At 34.2% G+C, this 19,497-nt stretch overlaps 1 protein-coding gene across 2 annotated transcripts in view; it reads left to right on the top strand.

Annotated features, from left to right (window-relative positions):
• Positions 1 to 19,497, top strand: part of LOC145694344 (uncharacterized) — a 273,653-nt gene that overhangs the window by 227,372 nt on the left and 26,784 nt on the right. For both annotated transcript variants that reach the window (XM_081770471.1, XM_081770472.1), the window contains 2 exons: positions 463 to 573; positions 5,710 to 9,175. In XM_081770471.1, coding sequence (XP_081626597.1) covers positions 463 to 573; positions 5,710 to 9,175 — 3,577 coding nt within the window. The remainder of the gene's footprint in view (positions 1 to 462; positions 574 to 5,709; positions 9,176 to 19,497) is intronic.

Raw genomic sequence — 19,497 nt, forward strand, 5'->3', positions numbered from 1 at the left:
ATAGTTTCGGCAATGTATTCTTGCCATCATCAGACACATTGAAGGCAATGATACTTTGCCGAAACCGTAACACTATTATTTGTTAAAAATGATTTGCTTTTGTTAGATTTAGTTTTAATTAAGGCAAATAATTTTTAAAGTTAGAATAAATGGCATTCATGTATTTGATATGAACATAGTGATACCTTTGTTGGACATATGTTTATGTGTATATAAGTGTTCTTTCAAACGGCAGGTTTTAGTCCATTTGCTTAACAGAAATAGACGAGTTCATTTGGCCAACAAAACAGAGGTATGAAGTCAAATTTTACCGATTTCAATATGTTATCATTAATAATTGATTGTATATAATAAGGAACTTATACTAGTATCCGTCTTTACGTCAAAAACTTCTCGTAAAATTTATGATTATTCGTGATACACTTTTTATACTTCTTATACGATTTCTCTCTTTCTTCGCAGAGTTCCAAGTGGTCCACAGCGTCACAAGGCGAGAGTAGGAGTGTTGCTCTGGATACAAGGTCAACAGCAAGTGCCCCTGTGACGCAAAACAAAGATTTCGAAAATCTTGAGGTACGACAACTTATGTAAAATCCTTACTTTTTTTTTTTTTTTTGTATTACACTATTTTCATTTTGCTAGTTATTCAGCTGTTAATATTTTCATTTCATTTTATTTCGTCTTTATAATCATACATATTGCACGAGTTCGTGCGTATGAATAAGACTGGTCAGGGGATAAGATAATAACACACATAGTAGTGAAATATGTATACTGATTACATTAAAGTACTAGGCTATATCTACGGTCAAATCAAAAAACACAAAAATAGACATTTTTAATACTATCACCAATCAAATTAATTTACAAATATAGGTATTCATTCACGGAATAAAAGCAGTGCTGTAATACAATGTAGATAGGTTTTCAGTAATCTCTTGAATTCTCCTCCTTGTTCTGTCATTTGAGTATATTGAGGAAGTTTATTTTATAATAGAATATCCATAAATGTTGGATTTCTTTCACATAACTTTCTGCGATGCTGTTTGCTGGGGATTTTATCTTTATGCCTAATATTATATTTATGAATTAATGGTGTGTTAAGTAATTCAATGTTAGTTTTGACAAAGAGCAGCATGCGAAATACGTACAGTTAGGGTAAAGGCAATATTTTAAGTTCCTTAAATATTGGCCTACACTAATTTTTCATTTTAGCCCTTGTTATAGTTCTTAAAACCATTTTCTGAATCACGAACAATGCATTACTTTTTTTGAGAACTTCTCCAGAAGATTATGCCATATGTTAGTAAAGACTGAAAGAGTCCGAAATATAAGTTACGAAGCGTATCTAGATTTAAAACATGTTTGATAGATTTTATTGCATAGAGCATTTTATTGATCTTCTGGGCCAATGAAGATATGTGTGTTTCCCCAAGAAAGATTATGATTTAGCCAAAGCCCCATAAATTTGGTTGAGTTTGAATACTTTATTATTTGATTATTTAACATTATATCAATATCTACGTAATACTTACTTTGAATATGATGGAAATTTAGGGCTGTAGATTTGTCTGTGTTTAATTTTAGCTTGTTTTGGAGAAACCAGTTTTCTAAACTGCTGGTTGTCTCGTCAATTTTATCGCAGATAATATCATAACTTGTGTCTGTTATAGTTAGACTTGTGTCATCAGCTTACATAGTTGTGTTTGGTAATGTTACGTCATTTGGCAAATCATGTACATATAACAGAAATAATATTGGTCCTTCAGGAACGCCAGTAGAAATACTTTTAAATTTAGATTTATGAGTAGCTGAATCAGCTCATTCTGACACAAATGATATTTCAACAGCTTGGGCACGGTTTTTCAAATACTATTTAATCCATGGGTTGACAACTCCTCTTAAACCATAACAGTTAAGTTTATGGATAAGAATGTTATGAGGGACAGAGTCGAAAGCTTTGGTTAAATCCAAAAACATTCCCACGTATTTTTTGCCTTTGTCCAGGGCTTTCGTGACCTCTTTAAAATAATTATAGATAGAAATTTCAGTTCTTTTAGTTAGTACATTCTTTGTCAGGAAGAAGGACAATTACCTTGTGCGTAATTATAGAAGTACAAAGGAGCTTTATCTTCGAACGTGAAATTCTAATAGCTTTTCGTTCATATATAAACAGAAACATTATTCAAAATTTCAGTAAAAGAAATATATTTCAAACAACTAGAAGATAATCGAACCATGGTCCTCTTATTGATATCACATTATTGATAATCAACAGAAGACATCTGGTTGGTTGAAATTGAGGGAAACTAATATAAGAGACGCTAGTATCTCAGTGAAGAGGGCATACTCGGGAAGCGTGCGACAAGATTGAATCCCTGTGACTAGTCTAGCAGTTCTTTTACCAACTGCTGATAATTCATGGAAGGAAATCTATTCCGAATCCACAAAAATGTATGTTATTTTATCGTAGAAATTCATTAAATATTAGCATTTAATTGTTCGCCCCAAGTAAGTTTTGTGGTGGCCAAATACCGTATGCGTAGGTTTTCTCAGGTTCTTCCGTTTCCTCCTAATTCCTTCATTTCACCATTTCATTCATCTCTGATTATTACCGTCTTCTTGAGCCTAGCCGGCATAATCATGGGACGTAAAACTTAAAGATTTTTTAGTATTTAATTCAATTTTCTTTGAAAATATCGATTTTAAAAGTTATCATTTATTGCCTTTGTTTCTACTCGGAAATTAAACGCATATTTTCATGCTTTCTACCTTAATGCACAAAGTAGTTGCCATCTAGAAAACTGAAATATATAAATTATGGTCAGTTTAGGATTTGCACGAATCTGGAAAATAACGGAACATATTTATAAACCATGAACAATTATTTAAAATTCAACATTTGGTCAAAAAGAGTCCTTTGTTTCATATTTGACCTTGATTTACAACTCACCTTTTATTTGATTTCATATTCCAAACGATCAGTGACGTACCCTGAAAAATCAGCTCCCAGGACGAGAGTATACGACGGCGTCCCATACATATATTCCAAGTATTTTTTCCCCCACTTTTTCCTCTTTTCTCCCAAATTTTGCGGCCCCTAACTTCGGCGCCCGGGTCCATCGCCCTCCCCATGGCACGGTGTTGCAAACGACAGTCCTAATTTGTTAAAATTTTCATTTGCTACGCAATGAAGAAAAAAAAACATGCAAAATGAAGATGAATAAGAAGAAAACCAAAGTGATAAGTGCACAAGAGCAGGGCAAGGAAGGACAAACGTATGGCTAGATGGAGAGAAAATCGAAGACGTTAAGACGTTCCCCTATTTAGGAAATCTAATATCCTCGGACGGAAGAAGTAAAAAAGACATAAGTTCCAGAATAGCACAGGCTAAACAAGCATTCAATATGAGAAGATGATTGCTAACATCAAGAAATGTGTCGTTGGACATTCGCAAACTATTTATTAAGACTCTGGTATGGAGTGTGGCGCTTTACGGATCAGAGACATGGACATTGGGAAAAGCTGAAATATCCAAGCTGGAAGCATTTGAAATGTGATGTTCGCGCAGAATGCTTCGCATGTCATGGACCGAAAGGAAAAGGAATGAAGACGTACTAAAAGAAGCTAATGAAGGGTGACAGATCATAAAGATAATAGGAAAAAGAAGAAACAGCATGCTTGGTCATCTTATTCGGCACTCTGGTTGAATCACCGTGTTGATGGAGGGAAAGGCAGAAGGAAAACCAGGAAGAGGAAGACCAAGGATAGAATATCTAGAAGCAGTTATGAAGAAGATACTTTATTAAAGTATAAGACAGCTCTCTCAAGAGAGGGAAAAGTTTTAAAATTTCTATTTTGCCCATCAACCTATGGTCGAGGTGAACAAGAAGAGACGACACAATGAAAATAATTTATCTTCCTAAACTTTAGCTCAGTATTACATTTGGGGCAAGTTGGAGCATTTATCACAAATTTCTTATTTGCCCCAGCTGGTACTATAAAATCTATTTATGAAAGTAAAACTGTAGTTGGAAGTTGGCTGAGCTATAAACTGAAATTTTACAACCATTTTCCTGTAATATGTATGATATAACTAAAATAAAGAAAATTTTTAACACCTACCGCATCCAATAATTTTGTATATCTGATAATCGTTTCAACAACTGCTGGTGCCTTTATCTGATCAAAAGGTCTTCGAACTTTGAAATGATGCAGTTCCATTTATAATGGAATATGATAATAGGAAATAATTCCCTATTTACATCTTCATAATAATATAAATCACAGGGACTAAGATAACAAGAACACAAAATTCTTGTAACATATTTAGTGAATAAAATTAAAATTCTAAAATTCGTAAATGTGATGATCAAACATTATTAGCAGACATTGTCAATTCGCGGCTGAAATAAGGTCTCTTCAACTCTTCTCTAAGACCATTTATATTGGGGATTTTTTTCATCTTACTGTGTAGTGTTTTTTGATTTTGTCATTCCACGTTGTATGAGGACATTTCGGAAGTCCTTTTTGTCTCTTGGATAAATCAAAGGTTTGTTTTTCCTTACTGATCATCCTGCTACATGTTCGGCCCATTAGCACTTCAGCACCTTTAGTTTCGTGATAACATCCGCCAATTATCTTCTTATCTTTACGAATAACTCCTTGCGAACATCTATCCACACTCCACTATGTGATCTACAGATGGCGTATGTTAATGTTATTAGTGTTTTCGTCTTCGATCCATGTGTCAAAACTCGTAGAATGTATTCATTGAAAATTTCCCGCATGAGACAAACACACATAAAGAAATGGAAAAAAATAAATGAAATGAAATCTTTAAGTTTTACGTCCCACGGTTATGTCGGCTAGGCTAAAGGATTCGGTGATGATAAGAAATGAATGAAATGGTGGAATGCAAAAAGTGGGAGGAAACGGGAGAACATGGTTGGCGCGAAGCGTAAGAAAATTTTCAAAAATAAACCCTGCTTTTCCATGACTTTGAGCACTTTTTATTACATTTTCCTTCCATTTTATATATGTTCACATGCATTTTCCTAACATGAGTAACATTATAGGACCACTTCCTAAAGCAGGAAGAGGATTTAAATACATACTAGTTTGTACTGATATGTTAACAAGACTAGTTTTCCTCTCTCTTTTTCTTTCCTTCTTTTCTTTTGTTTATTTGTCCTGAATTTTGCGCCCCTTATTTCGACGCCCGGGGCCGTCGTTTCGCCCCTCCTCACGCCACGGCATGGCACTATACCCAGTATCTAAAGGCTCCAAGCAGTGAATTTGGGAATGTAGTGTGATTCTGAAGAGGGAAATCCAGTGCGTTGTTGTCGGAGCTGAGAAAAATGCTTATCTCTGACACTGGTAGCTTTTTCCATTATAAAAAAGAAAGAAGAAAAAAAGGAAAGAAAGTTAATAAAATTTGTAGAATTTTGTATAACATCACGTGAAAATTTTATTTTCGTAGTTTGATTTTATTTATTTGCAAGATGTACAAGGTTTCTATAATTTATCCATTTATAATGACTTATGTAACACACAACTTTTAAAATCATAGTTGAATATTAAAAATTCCCTTATCTATTCAATGTACTATATCTTGACTTCTGTTAAGCTAACTCGTAAATAAAATTATATGTTACAGTACAAAGGTATGCCCACTGACTGTATTTCTTCTTTCCTTTCTCTTTACAGTTGGCTCTGAATCCTCTTGATTTGAGCTCTCAAAAGAGACGAGGAAGCATTGGAAGAAGTGGATCAATCGGAAGTCGACGTCCACCTTCGAGATCTCGAAGAGTCAGTGTGTCGAGCGCCGTTTCCGAGGAAAATAACCTGGTAGCTTCTTCTGAAATAGAAGACGAAAGTTCAACTCCCCAGCAGCTCTCTTTCAACGCCAGTGTTTCTGACCTCTGCCAGAAAATACACGAGGAACAAAAGAAGGCAGCTTCTTTGGCTAATGTGACAACGTGCTCACCAATTAGTCCACCGCTGGAATCTGATCTCATTATACAACACACTCCAGAACGTATTCCCTTCTATCCAGAAAACAAAACGCTTGAAAACAAAACAGACGAAACATTTTTAGACGAAGATTCACCAGATATTTATGTAAAACCACATACTTTCAGTTTGTTGAACGGTTTCCATGCGTTAGACAAACATAAAAGTAACTCAATTGATAATGTGGTTGATCAATCGGAGTATACTCCTGAGTGGAAAAGAAACGCAAAAGTAAGACGCTCTCTGCAGTTTCCGGTAGATAAATACGCTGGATCCTTTTCTTATAGCAATACGTACTTACAAGATAGATCTGACATGAGGCACAACTCAGAAAGAATCATGAATGGCTACGAAGGGCCATTGAAAGAGGGCAAAGATCTTGACGCGTACCGTCTTCTTCAGTCGAACAAAGGCAGCAGTCCATCCTTAGAAGGATTCTCTAGAAAGTACTCTAGTCGCGGCGCTGCAACCAAACGACATTCATTTGTCACTGTTGAGTCATTGAACGAAGTTCGTGGTCGATTACGTCGCTTAAGTTCACCTATTGTCAATGGTGTTACGGACCACTCAGTTCACTCTCGAACGTCCTCCCTATCTCAAAACTATTCTACACCAAAGTCCCAACGTAGCAAAGAAGTTGAGGAGCAGCCCGATGATGGGATTGCAACAGAAGATTCTCCACCGAGTCCCAAAGTCTCCTCTAGTTCGTCCAAAGTCCAACAAATAAAGACATATATGTTTGGAATGGACAATTCAGAAAAACAACCCAACGACCAAATTCAAGCGACGGGAAGCCTTGAATCTCGCTGTTCAAGGGCCACGAAGACCGACGAATGGTACAGCAGAAGGAAATCGTATGGCTTTGAACCTGTGAGGGATATTCAGCAAACTTCTTTTCTATCTCAAGACAAACTTGGAAAGAAAGTGGAGTCTACTGATAGTGGAATTAGCCAATCAGCTGAAAGTATCAGCTCACACTCAAGGTCTTATGGACTAAACACAAGCTCAGTATCTACCAATGACAAGAATAAACTTAAAGACCTTGTCAATGGATGGTCTGATTCTCTTGCTAAAACAAGTCACAACGTTCGAATAGTGGGGAACGGAACTCATGAATATTATTCCAGGAACGGTATCGCAGATGACGACAAAGTAAGAACAGAAGTGTTAAATGTGAACGAAAGGGATTCTCCTCAGGAGAAAGATGGCAAAATTAGGCGGAAAACAGTTATTACTTTAGGGGTATCGTCAGATGATAAATTAGGGAATAGTGAATCGAACTGGATTCTGAAAGCGAAAGAGCGATTGGCTAAAGTAGACAATTCATTGTATAATGTGCCATCAGGAAGCACTCCCCACAAAGTTTCTGAACCTATTACGATAACAATACCTATAAACCCTCACGAAAGAAATACCAGTGCCGGAAAGAATGGCTATCTGACTTACAGCAGCCACAGCAATGATAAAACATTCACTAACGGATCTGAGAAAACAAATGACATTCCTTTGTTAGCTATTGCTAACGGACGTGGCTCTCCAGCAGATAGAAACACAGAACGGAACATGTTTAATGGTTATAACCATGAAACTTCAAATAAAGATACTGAGTTTAGAAGCACAATTAACGGTGATCTCAGTGACAATGGAAGTATTAAAATTCAATCTTCTTCCACTAAACAACAGAAAGTAATGGATATCGTTAAAAGTTTTGGAGAAATTAGATCCTTCAGCGACTCTTCTAGATTGAAGACTAATAGCAACAATTCTTCGCATCTTTTACAAAGCCAGATAGAGAGCAGCGATAGTTTTCGCTTGAAAAATGGCCTCAGCCACGAAATGAAAAACCAGAATATGGTAAACAGAGAATCGCCGAGGAAACTAGACAGATACAGAGACGAACCAAGTTTCAGAACTCCTGGAATCTCCATAACATTTCAAGATAGCAAATCTCAAGAGATTTCGGGCAATGTGTCCAGAGTGTCTCTACCTGCTGTTTTGTCTTCCGAGGAACATAGTCCCACAGAGGATAAAAGCGAGAATTACAACACCCAAAGGAGACAGAAGAAGGTAGAGTTTGATGTGATGGAGATCCACATCCCTGCTGAATCAGGGAAAGTGCATATTGTGGAAACAGCTGGTAAACCACCACCGTCAAATTCGTTTCGAAGAAAGAAAAGAAATAATCCTGATAAAAGGACAGAGACGACGAAAAGTAATCTTCCGGAAGTAAGGTTTGGTGACACTAACTATGAAAAGCAACTGCTTACAGTTCAGAGAGAACAACTAATGCCACCTAGATCGAACACTAACGAACTTACTTACCTGGAAGATAAGCGACAAAGAATGCCGACTCCTACAGTAGGGTTTGACTCTGACAATAAGGATCACGTGAGTTTTTCACAAAGGAACGCTCCAATTCCGAAAGATGATGATTACAATATTCAACCAGCAGAGATTCCTTCAGGAGGACAAAATTATGATACAAAACCAAGAAGTATTTTGAAAAACAAACGAACAACGTTTTGCTTAGGTGACGAAAACAATGTTCTTTCCAAGACCGAAAGTTATAAAGAGCGTGCCACTAATTCATCTCCCCTCCAATCCCAGTCAGGATACATTGAAAAGGAATCTCCAACAAGAGAAACAAATAATCGGTCATCTTGGGGTGTACAGTTGCGTCCAGTTCGTGCTAGACTTGGAGACGAATCTCCACCGATGTGGCGCTCAACAGTGACAGTACGAAATACTAACTACAATAACAACACCAATCAAGCATTGGGTAGCACATCATCAGGAGAAATGGAGTTACAGAAACTGCTTCGGTCTTTACGTCCTACTGAAACAAAGAAAAGTGGAACAGAAACCGTATTTTCGTCAAGTAGTTTGTCCGGAACTAGAACAGGTGTTGAAGTAAGCATTAGCTCGTCTCCTGCAGATACTGTGAACTGTATCCCAAAAGACAGGAAATGTGAGGAAAAGTTATTTACCTCTGATGGAACAACCAGCAATATAAGCCAGCCGAGTGACTTAAAGAACTATTCCACGAAAGTGAATCTCACAGCCGAAGGAGCAACTGTGGAGCCTAGAAGAGACATGGACTTCAGCTACGTAAGGCCTACTTCCTTCCGAAAGGAAAGAGATTCTCCAATCGTACATCCAGGTAACAGCTATTTAGCTCATGATCTTTACTATAAATACTTGTATTCAAAATGTAATATTTCCAATTTAAATACAATATCATTAACAGTGGCGGCTCTAAGGGAAGAAAAACTTTAGTTATAACTTACCCAGAATAATTTAATGTCTGTGGTGGACAATTGGTGGGAGTTGCTAGTACAACGAATTGTTATAACATTCTATAGGCACCTACGTACAACAGTTTATCGGAACAAATTATTTCTAGCCACTACTTCGTTTGGCATAACATCTTGTTAGAACGCGTTGAACTTCCGCTTTTCCAGCTCTGCTGTTGAAAAACATTTTATCATTTCAAATCACCAAAACTTTTTCATTATTATGTTAAACAAATCATCATTGGCATATTACTTAAGAAAATATTTTGGAAAATTTAATATTTTACCAAGTCGACAGAATATGCAACATAAGAAAATTTTTAAACAAAAATTGTAATAGATAACTAACAAATAGAAATTTACTGTATAGAAAAACGTTTTCACCAACATTTCTTCCTTATCCGGCTGAAGTCAAATTCAATTCTTATCCAAATTATCTAAGTCTGTATTTAATTCTATAGTGAAAGACGTATTTCTCAAATATTGTTCACAAAAAGCAGAAAATCAGGACTAAATACAGATTATATACCAATGAAACGAGGAAACAACCGATTTTTTATTTTACACGCCAAATCTTCTATAGACACGAATGCTAACGCAAAGAGTGAAAAAGTGACAGACTGGACCGCTACTCGAACCCCGGATCTCCGGCATACCGTGCCGATGCGTTAACCACTACATCAGCCAGTCCGCTTCCCAGAACAGCCACTAATTGTAGTGTTCTGGGAAGCGGACTGGGTGATGTAGTGCTTAACGCATCGGCATAGTATGCCGGAGATCCGGGGTTCGAGTAGCGGTCCAGTCTGTCATTTTTTCACTCTATGCGTTAAATTCTCGAACAACAGTGAACACTTGTTCCGTTGAATTACTTATTACAGTTTTCATATGAAAACTGGTTTTATCTTTGTCACAAACAAGTTACTTATTATTGAAAATGGAGAAACAAGTTGTTCTTAAAATTGTCCTAAACACATGTAGAAGGAAAATTAAGAAATAAAGATCAAAGAACTAGTTGCATTGGAATTGCAAACTGATACATTGAGACTGAAGCTCGATATTGAATTCTATAAAAAGAATTACCATCTTTCTTCTGCAGATGTGTTTGCTTTATCTTTCACGAACATAATAGATTATTATTTAAAGAAAAACAAGAGACAGAACAAGATTGTATTTGTAGTGTTTAGGCTTTTCTGAGTGTGAGTGCCCTTTCCCACCCTTTCGTTGTTCATACTTAATATCGTTGCTTTAAAGATTTATTCTTTCTGGAGAAAGGGAAGTGCGGCAAATGATGACATTGGATGGGGCGGCAAATTGCTTAGGGTCAGCCCTGTATATAATTTGAGGTGTTTGTGTATATAGACACCTCATATATCTTGCTCAAAGAGGAAAGGGATAAAACTCCGACATCTCTTATGTAAGCCACTGATTCGAAATAATAAAATGTTTTCAGATTGCGTATAATTAGGCCGTGTTCTTATACGGAATTGATCCTGTGATACAATTTAATAATTTACCAATAACAATTTTATATATCGGTAGAATATAGCATTCGACTGTGATAGGTTTGGCTTTTTATCATCTTGTTTCACGTATGATTTATCTTTCACCTAAAGTATGAGCCGCCACTGTTTTATCAGAATAAGATAAAATTTGGAACAAAATCATTTGATCATTCTACTTAAAGATTTCTATAATTCCTGAATTTTTATAGCTCCAAGCTTTCGATTCTCCCCTGGAGTCTTGGTCACGAGGTTTAAAACAGGAAGAAAAAAAATAGAAACATCAAGGAGTAGAAAGGAACGGTATTACCAAGGGTAAGAGCTGTGTTGTACAAAAACACGTTGTCCAGATGGAGATCGCTGGATATGCCATTTGGAGATTGTTGACATACTGGACAACGTGTTTTTTGTACAACACATCTCTTCCCCTTGGTAAGCCGGTTACTTTTTATTCCTTGATGTTTCTATTCTTTTTCTTCCTGTTTTTAACCTCCGTGACCAAGACTCCAGAGGAGAGTCGAAAGCCTGGAAGCTTAAAGGAAATTCAGGAATTACAGAAATCTGTAAGTAGGATGATAGTTAGAATTGCAGAGCGTGGTTTTGCAATGTCTAAAATCATTTGAGTTGTGCCTTTAATGTTAGCCAATAACTTGAGGTAACGACCTTTAATTGGTTAGGAATTACATTAAAAATAACACGCCATTTTGATGATGGTATTTTTAACCAACTAAAGCTTCCTGAGTAGACAGTAGCTTACATTCTGGTCTAATTTTCCTAATTCTTCACAGAATAGAATAACACAACTGAAACTGACACATAATTCCTTAAGTAATTCGCCTAGAAAGCTAAAATTAATGGTAATGAGATATTATGTGCTGACTATACGTCGGGCGTGGGGCCTGCTCTACCATATATGCAACACGTACAATTGCACGAGGAGGCAAGTTCGATGCGAGTTACGTTTAATTCGCATTAGTTTAAGGTCACATGGACAGCGCTAAAGCAAATGGTCAAACAAATCCCAGCATGAATTCCTTGTTTGTTGTCAAATACAAGAACTAAATTCTCGAAAAGGAGCAAACACATGTTCCATTTAGTTACTTATCCCAGTTTTGATATGAAAACTAGTCTTGTCCTTGTCATAAACAAGTTTCTTATCACTGAAGGTGGGAACAAGTTTTTTAAATAAATTTTTTTAACAGACATAGAAGGAAAATCAAGAAAAAAGAGCTATTTGCACTAGAATTGCAAACTAATATATTGAGAGTGAAGCTCGATATTGAATCCTATAAAAAAGGATTACCATCTTTCCTCTACAGGTGTATTGGCTTTATCTTTCACTAACATAATAGATTATTATTTTAAAAAGCAGACAACAAGATTGTATTTGTAGTGTTTAGGGCTTTCTGAGGGTAAGTGCACTTTCTCTCCCCTTCGATGTTCATGATGGGGTAGCATATTTAAAATCGTGAGTTTTTAAGATTTGTTCGTTCTGGAGAAAGGGGGCGGCAAATTGTCTAGGGCCGATCCTGGTCGGGTGATTACAAAATCATCTAATAATGTATAGATGGTTTACTCTCCTTGAATTATGGCACAATGCTTAAGAAAGCAATGTTTTACTGATAGAATTTTTAGAAATCAGGTGCATTTAAGTTTAGTATATATAATTACAATTCAGCTGTATTATGTTGTCTCACAATATTCGAATTCCTGAGAATATCTTCAAACCATTAACTTTTTCAAAGAGAATTATATCAATTAAAATAAGATATGTGTGTTTGCTGGAGAAATGCTTTGATTAAAACTTTCATTGCTGTCATTAGTTTTTGGCTAGAAAAAAAAAGAACTGGAATAAAGTTCCAAGACCTCATAGAGTTGTAGAAAACATTGTATTTTTGAAGATGTGTACCCAAACTAAATTTTGTCCAACGAGATTAAAAATCAGTTTATTTTAAAAAGAACTAAACTTCATTCATTTATTAAGAATGATCCTAAACAAAAAGTAATACTTCTGTGCCTTTTTCAAAAATTATCATCATTTATTTGTTAGTTATCTGCATCCAAAAATAGCAACTATCTCCATTAAACTATTTCTTACCATTAAAACAATCTTGTATTATAAAAATACAACAGAAAGTTGCTGAAGTAATATCACAAATACAAAATAGTAAACATACATATATAACCAAGATTATTAAAACTATTTGAAAATTTTATATCTGTGAAATGATTTTTCTTTATGAAATCAAATCTTCAAATCTACAACAGTATATGGTCAGCTAATACATACAGGGTGTGTACAAAAATGTGTCAATATTTTGGAACAGATTCCTCACATAAAAAAAAAAAAAAAAAAAAAATCATATAGACCTGTGCTCAAAAGTGGATAGTTTCGAAGTTACAGGGTGCCAAAAACGTGAAACAAGTAAACTTTAAATGTTCATAGCTCCACTACTATGGAACCTATCGTAGTCGGGTCAAGACTTCACTGAGGAATTGATAAGTGAACTACCCAATTTAAGACTGCTCCAGTACTTTCACACCAATTTTTAGAGAGATCGTTGGAGAGTGATCGAATACTCCCAAACAGCCTCTCTAAAAATGTTTGCGCAAGTACCGGAGGTTCTGAAAGATGCATATTTGGATAGTTCACATACTAGTTCCTCAGTGATGTCTTGACCCGACTACGATAGGTCCTGTAGTAGTGGAGCTATGAACCTTTAAAGATCACTTGTTTCAGATTTTCGGCACCCTATAATTACGAAAGTATATGCACTTCCAATCATAGGTCCATATAAATTTTTGTAGCACCTTGTATAAACTAAAAACTTGCTGTGATAATGAAAAAAAAAAAGTTGAAAGATGATAACGTAGAACCTTCTCGTTTTTTATTAACTGCTTGTGTATATTCGAAGTAGTATTGAATTAAATACTAGATTCAATTCAATAGATTGTAGTAAACTGAACGGCATAGATTCATATCTAAGTGTATGTAGAATTTGTTGTGCTTCAGAACAATAAATATTTCAAAAAAGTTCATGTTTCTATTCTCTACCAAGTCAGGATCTAACAAAGAGTGTGTCTTTTTCAGTTGTTTTCCTATCAGCCTTTTCTTAGAATAATATGAATCTAACAAATAATTATCTCCTATCTTCAATATCTATCTTCTCTTTCTTCTGTTCGTTTCATGGAATAACAATATTTACTTGTATAATTTACAATATACAGGGTGTTATAAAAATTGTCACAATAGTTTGGAAATAGATTTCTCACATCAAAATAAGAAAAAAAAAGTTCATACGGACCTGTGGTTGTAAGTGCATACTTCGTAGTTATAAGGTGCCTAAAACGTGAAAAAATGAACTTCCCTTTTCTTGGCAAAATGACTTGCGTTGTTCAGAAAAAAATACTGCATAATATATGTAAAATAAGACATAATTGCACATTTTATTTACATGTTTTATTTAGACAAGGCTATGACGTGATGTATCCCATAGGATACATTGCGAAGAATATGTAATCACAAAGTAACCAAAAAATACTGAAAACATTATGTATCCCAAAGGATACATTGCCAAGAAAAGGGTTAAAGGTCCATATTTCCACTACTACAGGCCCGATCGTAGTATCAATGAGGAACAATTATGTGAACTACCCAAATATCCATCTTTCAGAACCTCCGGTACTTGCACAATCATATTTAGAGAGGCTGTTTGGGAGTACTTGATCACTCTCCATCTACCTCTCTAAAAATTGGTGTCCAAGTACTTAAACATGGATATTTGGATAGTTCACATACCAGTTCTTTGGTAATGTCTTGACCCGACTACGATAGGTACCATAGTAGTGGAGCTATGAAATTTTAAAGTTCACTTGTTTCAAGTTTTTGGCACCCTATAATTCTGAAACTATCTAGTTTTGAGCACAGGTCCATATGAACTTTTTTTCTTATTTTGATGTGATGAATCTGTTCTCAAAATGTTGTGATACATTCCTCTAACACCCTTTATATAGAAAACATAAAACATTTTATATTTCGTGTACGCTATGTTTACCATTTCGGTATACAGCTGTAAACTAGTAATTCCTAAATGTTAACGAAATAATTTTTACTCATAATTTTACAACCTAATATTCCAATTCCAAAATTAGGTTTATATGACTGGTTTTCAAAAAGATAGTAGATGACAAACCATTTGTTTAAAACAATGTGATAAAGTTTATGTTCGGCCATTCTGTCTGTTAGATATTTAGATGAAGAAAAGGCATATCAAGAAAATCATCTCGTATAGTAAATGCCATAAAAATTCATCAACATAATTATGTTACGAGTTCTTAAAATAATAACCTTACTGAAAAAAAAAAAGAATTACCTCAATGTTTTGTCAGAGAAAACTGCGCGTAGAAGTTTACAAATATGATCCTGAAATGCATAATTCTCAAGCTGATAGCTTGGGAAATATATTGACAAAAATCTCATAAAGGTGTATTTCGAAATTCAAAAACTGAATTGGTTTCTAAAGGAGATATCATTTCTGTTTTAAAAAACTGCAAAGATGCGAATATCATACAAAAAAAAAAAAATATCAGAAACTTTCTATTGATTCTGTCCTACGAAGGTTATTTGCCCTTCTTTAGCATTTACTATGGAAATAAATATTTAGTTTACTTTAATTTTCTTTTTTTTTACTTTAATCTGATAGTTTTTTTCAATATTTCCCAAGATATTTCTCTATTCACATTGTGAGAGAACTAAATGTTTTAACACTTATATAGATTCTTAAATGTCAAGAATATGTCCCTAGAGTACTTACTAATTACTGTACAACTTTGTATTTTATGGAAGTTACATATAGATTTCTCAATGATTTTCTATTCTATATACATGACTACAAATAACGTTATCATTTTGAACTGTGCGAAAGGTACTTAATATAAAGAATACTCTCTACCCATCCATAGGGACGAAAGTCGTAGTTCAGTTTTTCTTAATTTGGATTCAACCAAGAGTTCCTTAATTAAAGAGACCTAATCACTGCGAAATTAAATTACCGCTAATTTTACAGTAATTATGTGATATCTTTAAATAGATAAAAGATAATCGAAATATGGAACAACAGCGCCCTAGACAATATTATTTTGCATGAGGTACCGTTATCACAAGTCACCTAGCAGCTTTCCGTTTGCAACCATTTAGAAACGCGAAAATAAATGTAGATTTTCTAAATGGCTGGAAATCGAAAGCAGATAAGTGAGTCGTGATAACGGTATCTCATGTAAAATAATATTGTCTAGCTCTTCTTCCAGTTTTCGATTATGAATTATCTATTTGAAGATACAGCATAATCACTGTAAAATTAGCAGTATTTTAATTTCGCCGTGATGGGGCCTCAAATGCCATCTACAATGTTTTACATTTTTTCAATATCCTTCAGAAATTAATATAATATCTTTATACATAATTTTCTAGTACTTTCTGATTACTATCTAGTAAAATTGTTACAGGTTTGATAATATAGGGAATATATACAGTATTGAAAAAAAGTTTTTGACACTCCGGCTTTGAGTGAACATCTGTATATTTGATTTTGTTACCGATTATACTGGCACAAAAACTTTGCCACTGTGTATTAGAGGTGCTTCTGTCTAAATCATACGATTTCTTCGCGTCAGTAATTGCTCTCAATTACTTTTATAAACACAAAAATGTATTTCTTTTCTGAATGTATTTCACATTTTGCATTTTATGTGATATGATAATAAGTATTCGTATACATAGGAAATAGAATACCATTCTTGCTTTTTCTGTAGAACTGAAAATAATTACCTCGGTAGTACTTTATTAATATTATTTTCCTAATCAAACACAAGTAGTGTCGATTAAAAGCTTTTATAAGCTACAGTTATAGAAATACACTTTAAATACAAATATAGAAATACATTTTAAATACTAACTTCTTCGAATTTTCTCAAATTTCTAGAAATAAGTCTACCATAGTGGCGGCTCTTGAGTAAAAAGTTATTGTATTACGCTACAAGCTAAAAGAAGAAAGTTTCATACAACTTCATGAAGCTGTATCCAAGATAATTAATACATTAAATATATTTTTGTTTCCTTAGTTTGTAGTGATAAAATATAAATCTTTATTGATGTGATTTCCCTCGAGAGCCATCACTGGTCCACAGATAACATTTCATTCATTGTCCGTGTATACATTTAAGAACTACAATTTATAAATATAGAGAAACACACAATAACAATAAAATGAACATATTTCTAAATTAACAATAACACACGGAGAGATAGGATATTACTACATGTAACAAACTTTAAATATTTTTACATGAAATTTGACTTTATGTAAACTGCACAACGTTTTATTATAATTAGTACGGCGATTTTAAATCAATAATTTTAAAGTGTCAGTTCAAGAATTAGAAATAAATACCTGAAATTGATTGCATTGTTACAAAGTAACTATTTGGTTGGTGTATAAATACTTCCATTAAAAGTAAAATAATAAAATAATCCCTATTGACTTGAAGTATACATTGTTTGAATATTTAAATAATTTATCTAAATAAAGAAAAATCGTTCGAGTAAGAAAGTTATTCTAATATTATTGTTATGTATCACATAGGCGAAATTTTTATGAAAAGAGTAGAGATTACCTTTATGTTCCATTTTTTCCGATATTTCGAAGGATATGTACTGCAGCCATCATCAGAATTTTAGCTAAGAGAGAATGTGTAATTCTTGATAACTAAAAGTCTACCTTTTTGTTTTGTCTACGTTTCACTTTAATAAGGCAAAAAATGATCTTCGTTAATTAAGAATAGCTTTTTCATGACACCACTCATCATTTCCTACCTAAAAATTATGATTATGATTGAATAATCAAACCTTTAGATTGATGTGTTCAGTGCCAATATAGATGGGATTAAAGCACCGCAAAGCCATAAAATTACAAAGTGAGTGTATGTTAGTAGTTCTTGCTTCGCGATCAGGTTCCGGATTCGAATCCAGTGGCCATCCATTCTAAGTAAAGTTTTTTCCTGCTTCTTTCTCAGTTCCGTCAAGCGTATACCGAGATGATACCTTTATATTCCGTGTCCGACTTCTATTCTTTTTTGTTATTGTTATTGGTGGTAAATAACATCAGTATAAATGACCTCGCAGGCTGTATCAGGTAGCTAAATAAACAAATAAAATAAGTGTTAGTTGTGCATATTTTAAGAAACCATGTAGCAAATATGGTAATCTTAAATATCTAAACAATAATGTATATAGTTGTTTCGGGCACCAACTTCACACTACGTAACTTTGACAACAGTATCCTCTGTGGTTCCAATCGGAGTCACCGGCATGCGCATAACATTAGCGAGCGATTTTAATTGGTGGCAGTGACAGCAACTATCTTGTTCATAGGGTCACGGTAGCTTCGTGGTAGAGCGTTCATCTCTGGTGCATGGAGTACTTGGTTCGATCCCAGCGCCAAGTGAACTTAGTGGTAGACTAACACAGTGTGCGTGGGTTTTCTCGGGGTTTTCCCGTTTCCTCATACTTTCTTCATTCCACCATTTCATTCGTTTCTCATTATCACCGTCTCCTTTAGCCTAACCGGTATAATTGTGGGACGTAAAATTTAAAGATTTAATTTCATTTTTATCTAGTTTATATTAGCTCTGTTTGAGTAATTCAAAATAGAAATATCACAAAGCCTTTGTACAAAGCATAATGTTTTTTATTAAAATACCAATGTTTAACAGTTTCGCCAACTAACTAAACCTTTACCTTCATCAGATACATAATCTTTGCATCTGATGAAGCCAAAGGTTTAATTAGTTGGCGAAAGTGTTACTAATTAATATTTGAATAAAAACATTGTGCTTTGTATTATTTTTAGAGCAGCAAGTATATTTTTAAAAAAATCTTGATTTGGAACGTAAAGATAAGTTTCGTACTTATTCAAATAACAGAATATTTGTTCGGATATAAATTCGGATAATGAGTGGAAATTTATTCGAATCGAACATTGGAACAACTAAATTTGTACTATTTAAGAAATTATTTGCTCATGATGAACGATATATATGTTTTTACTGCTTAATAGAAAAACATACGCTTTTTATAAAACTGTAAAAATGTATCCGAAAGAAGCGAAAAGAAGATAATGACATAATCGCAGGTACGTTTATTTTATTTATTCTTGTTATTGTCTGTCTACATTATTCCTCTTTCGTAAAACTGTCACTTCGAAAGAAAGGCTGTGGTTATAATTAAACAATGGAAAGGTTATAGTATTTCTTGGCAACTCTGTTTTTGAAATTCTTTTAAGGTTGAGGGATAGCTTCGTTTGATATATATGAGGTGTTTTCACGTCCATGTCACATAAACATTATCTTGGAAAGAATCACAATGGATAGTTGTCAAATTTTAACATATTGTTAAGCAAAGTATATTCAAATTGTTCAGTTATCAAATCTTTATTATGATAACATAATGTAACATATGTCTTCGAATTTCAGAACGAACGAATTGGAATCTATTATGAACAACATTTCAACGTCACTGTTAAGGCATGCTGGATAAATTCAATGGAAGAAAAAGATATACAATATTATTATTATTACTGTCGGAGTACGCTATAAGGAAAATCAAAGATAGCAACCAGGGCCTAGAGCTGAAT

Source organism: Thermobia domestica, chromosome 9 (assembly GCF_964235325.1).
Source record: "Thermobia domestica chromosome 9, izTheDome1.hap1.1, whole genome shotgun sequence".
Lineage (NCBI taxonomy): Eukaryota > Metazoa > Arthropoda > Insecta > Zygentoma > Lepismatidae > Thermobia > Thermobia domestica.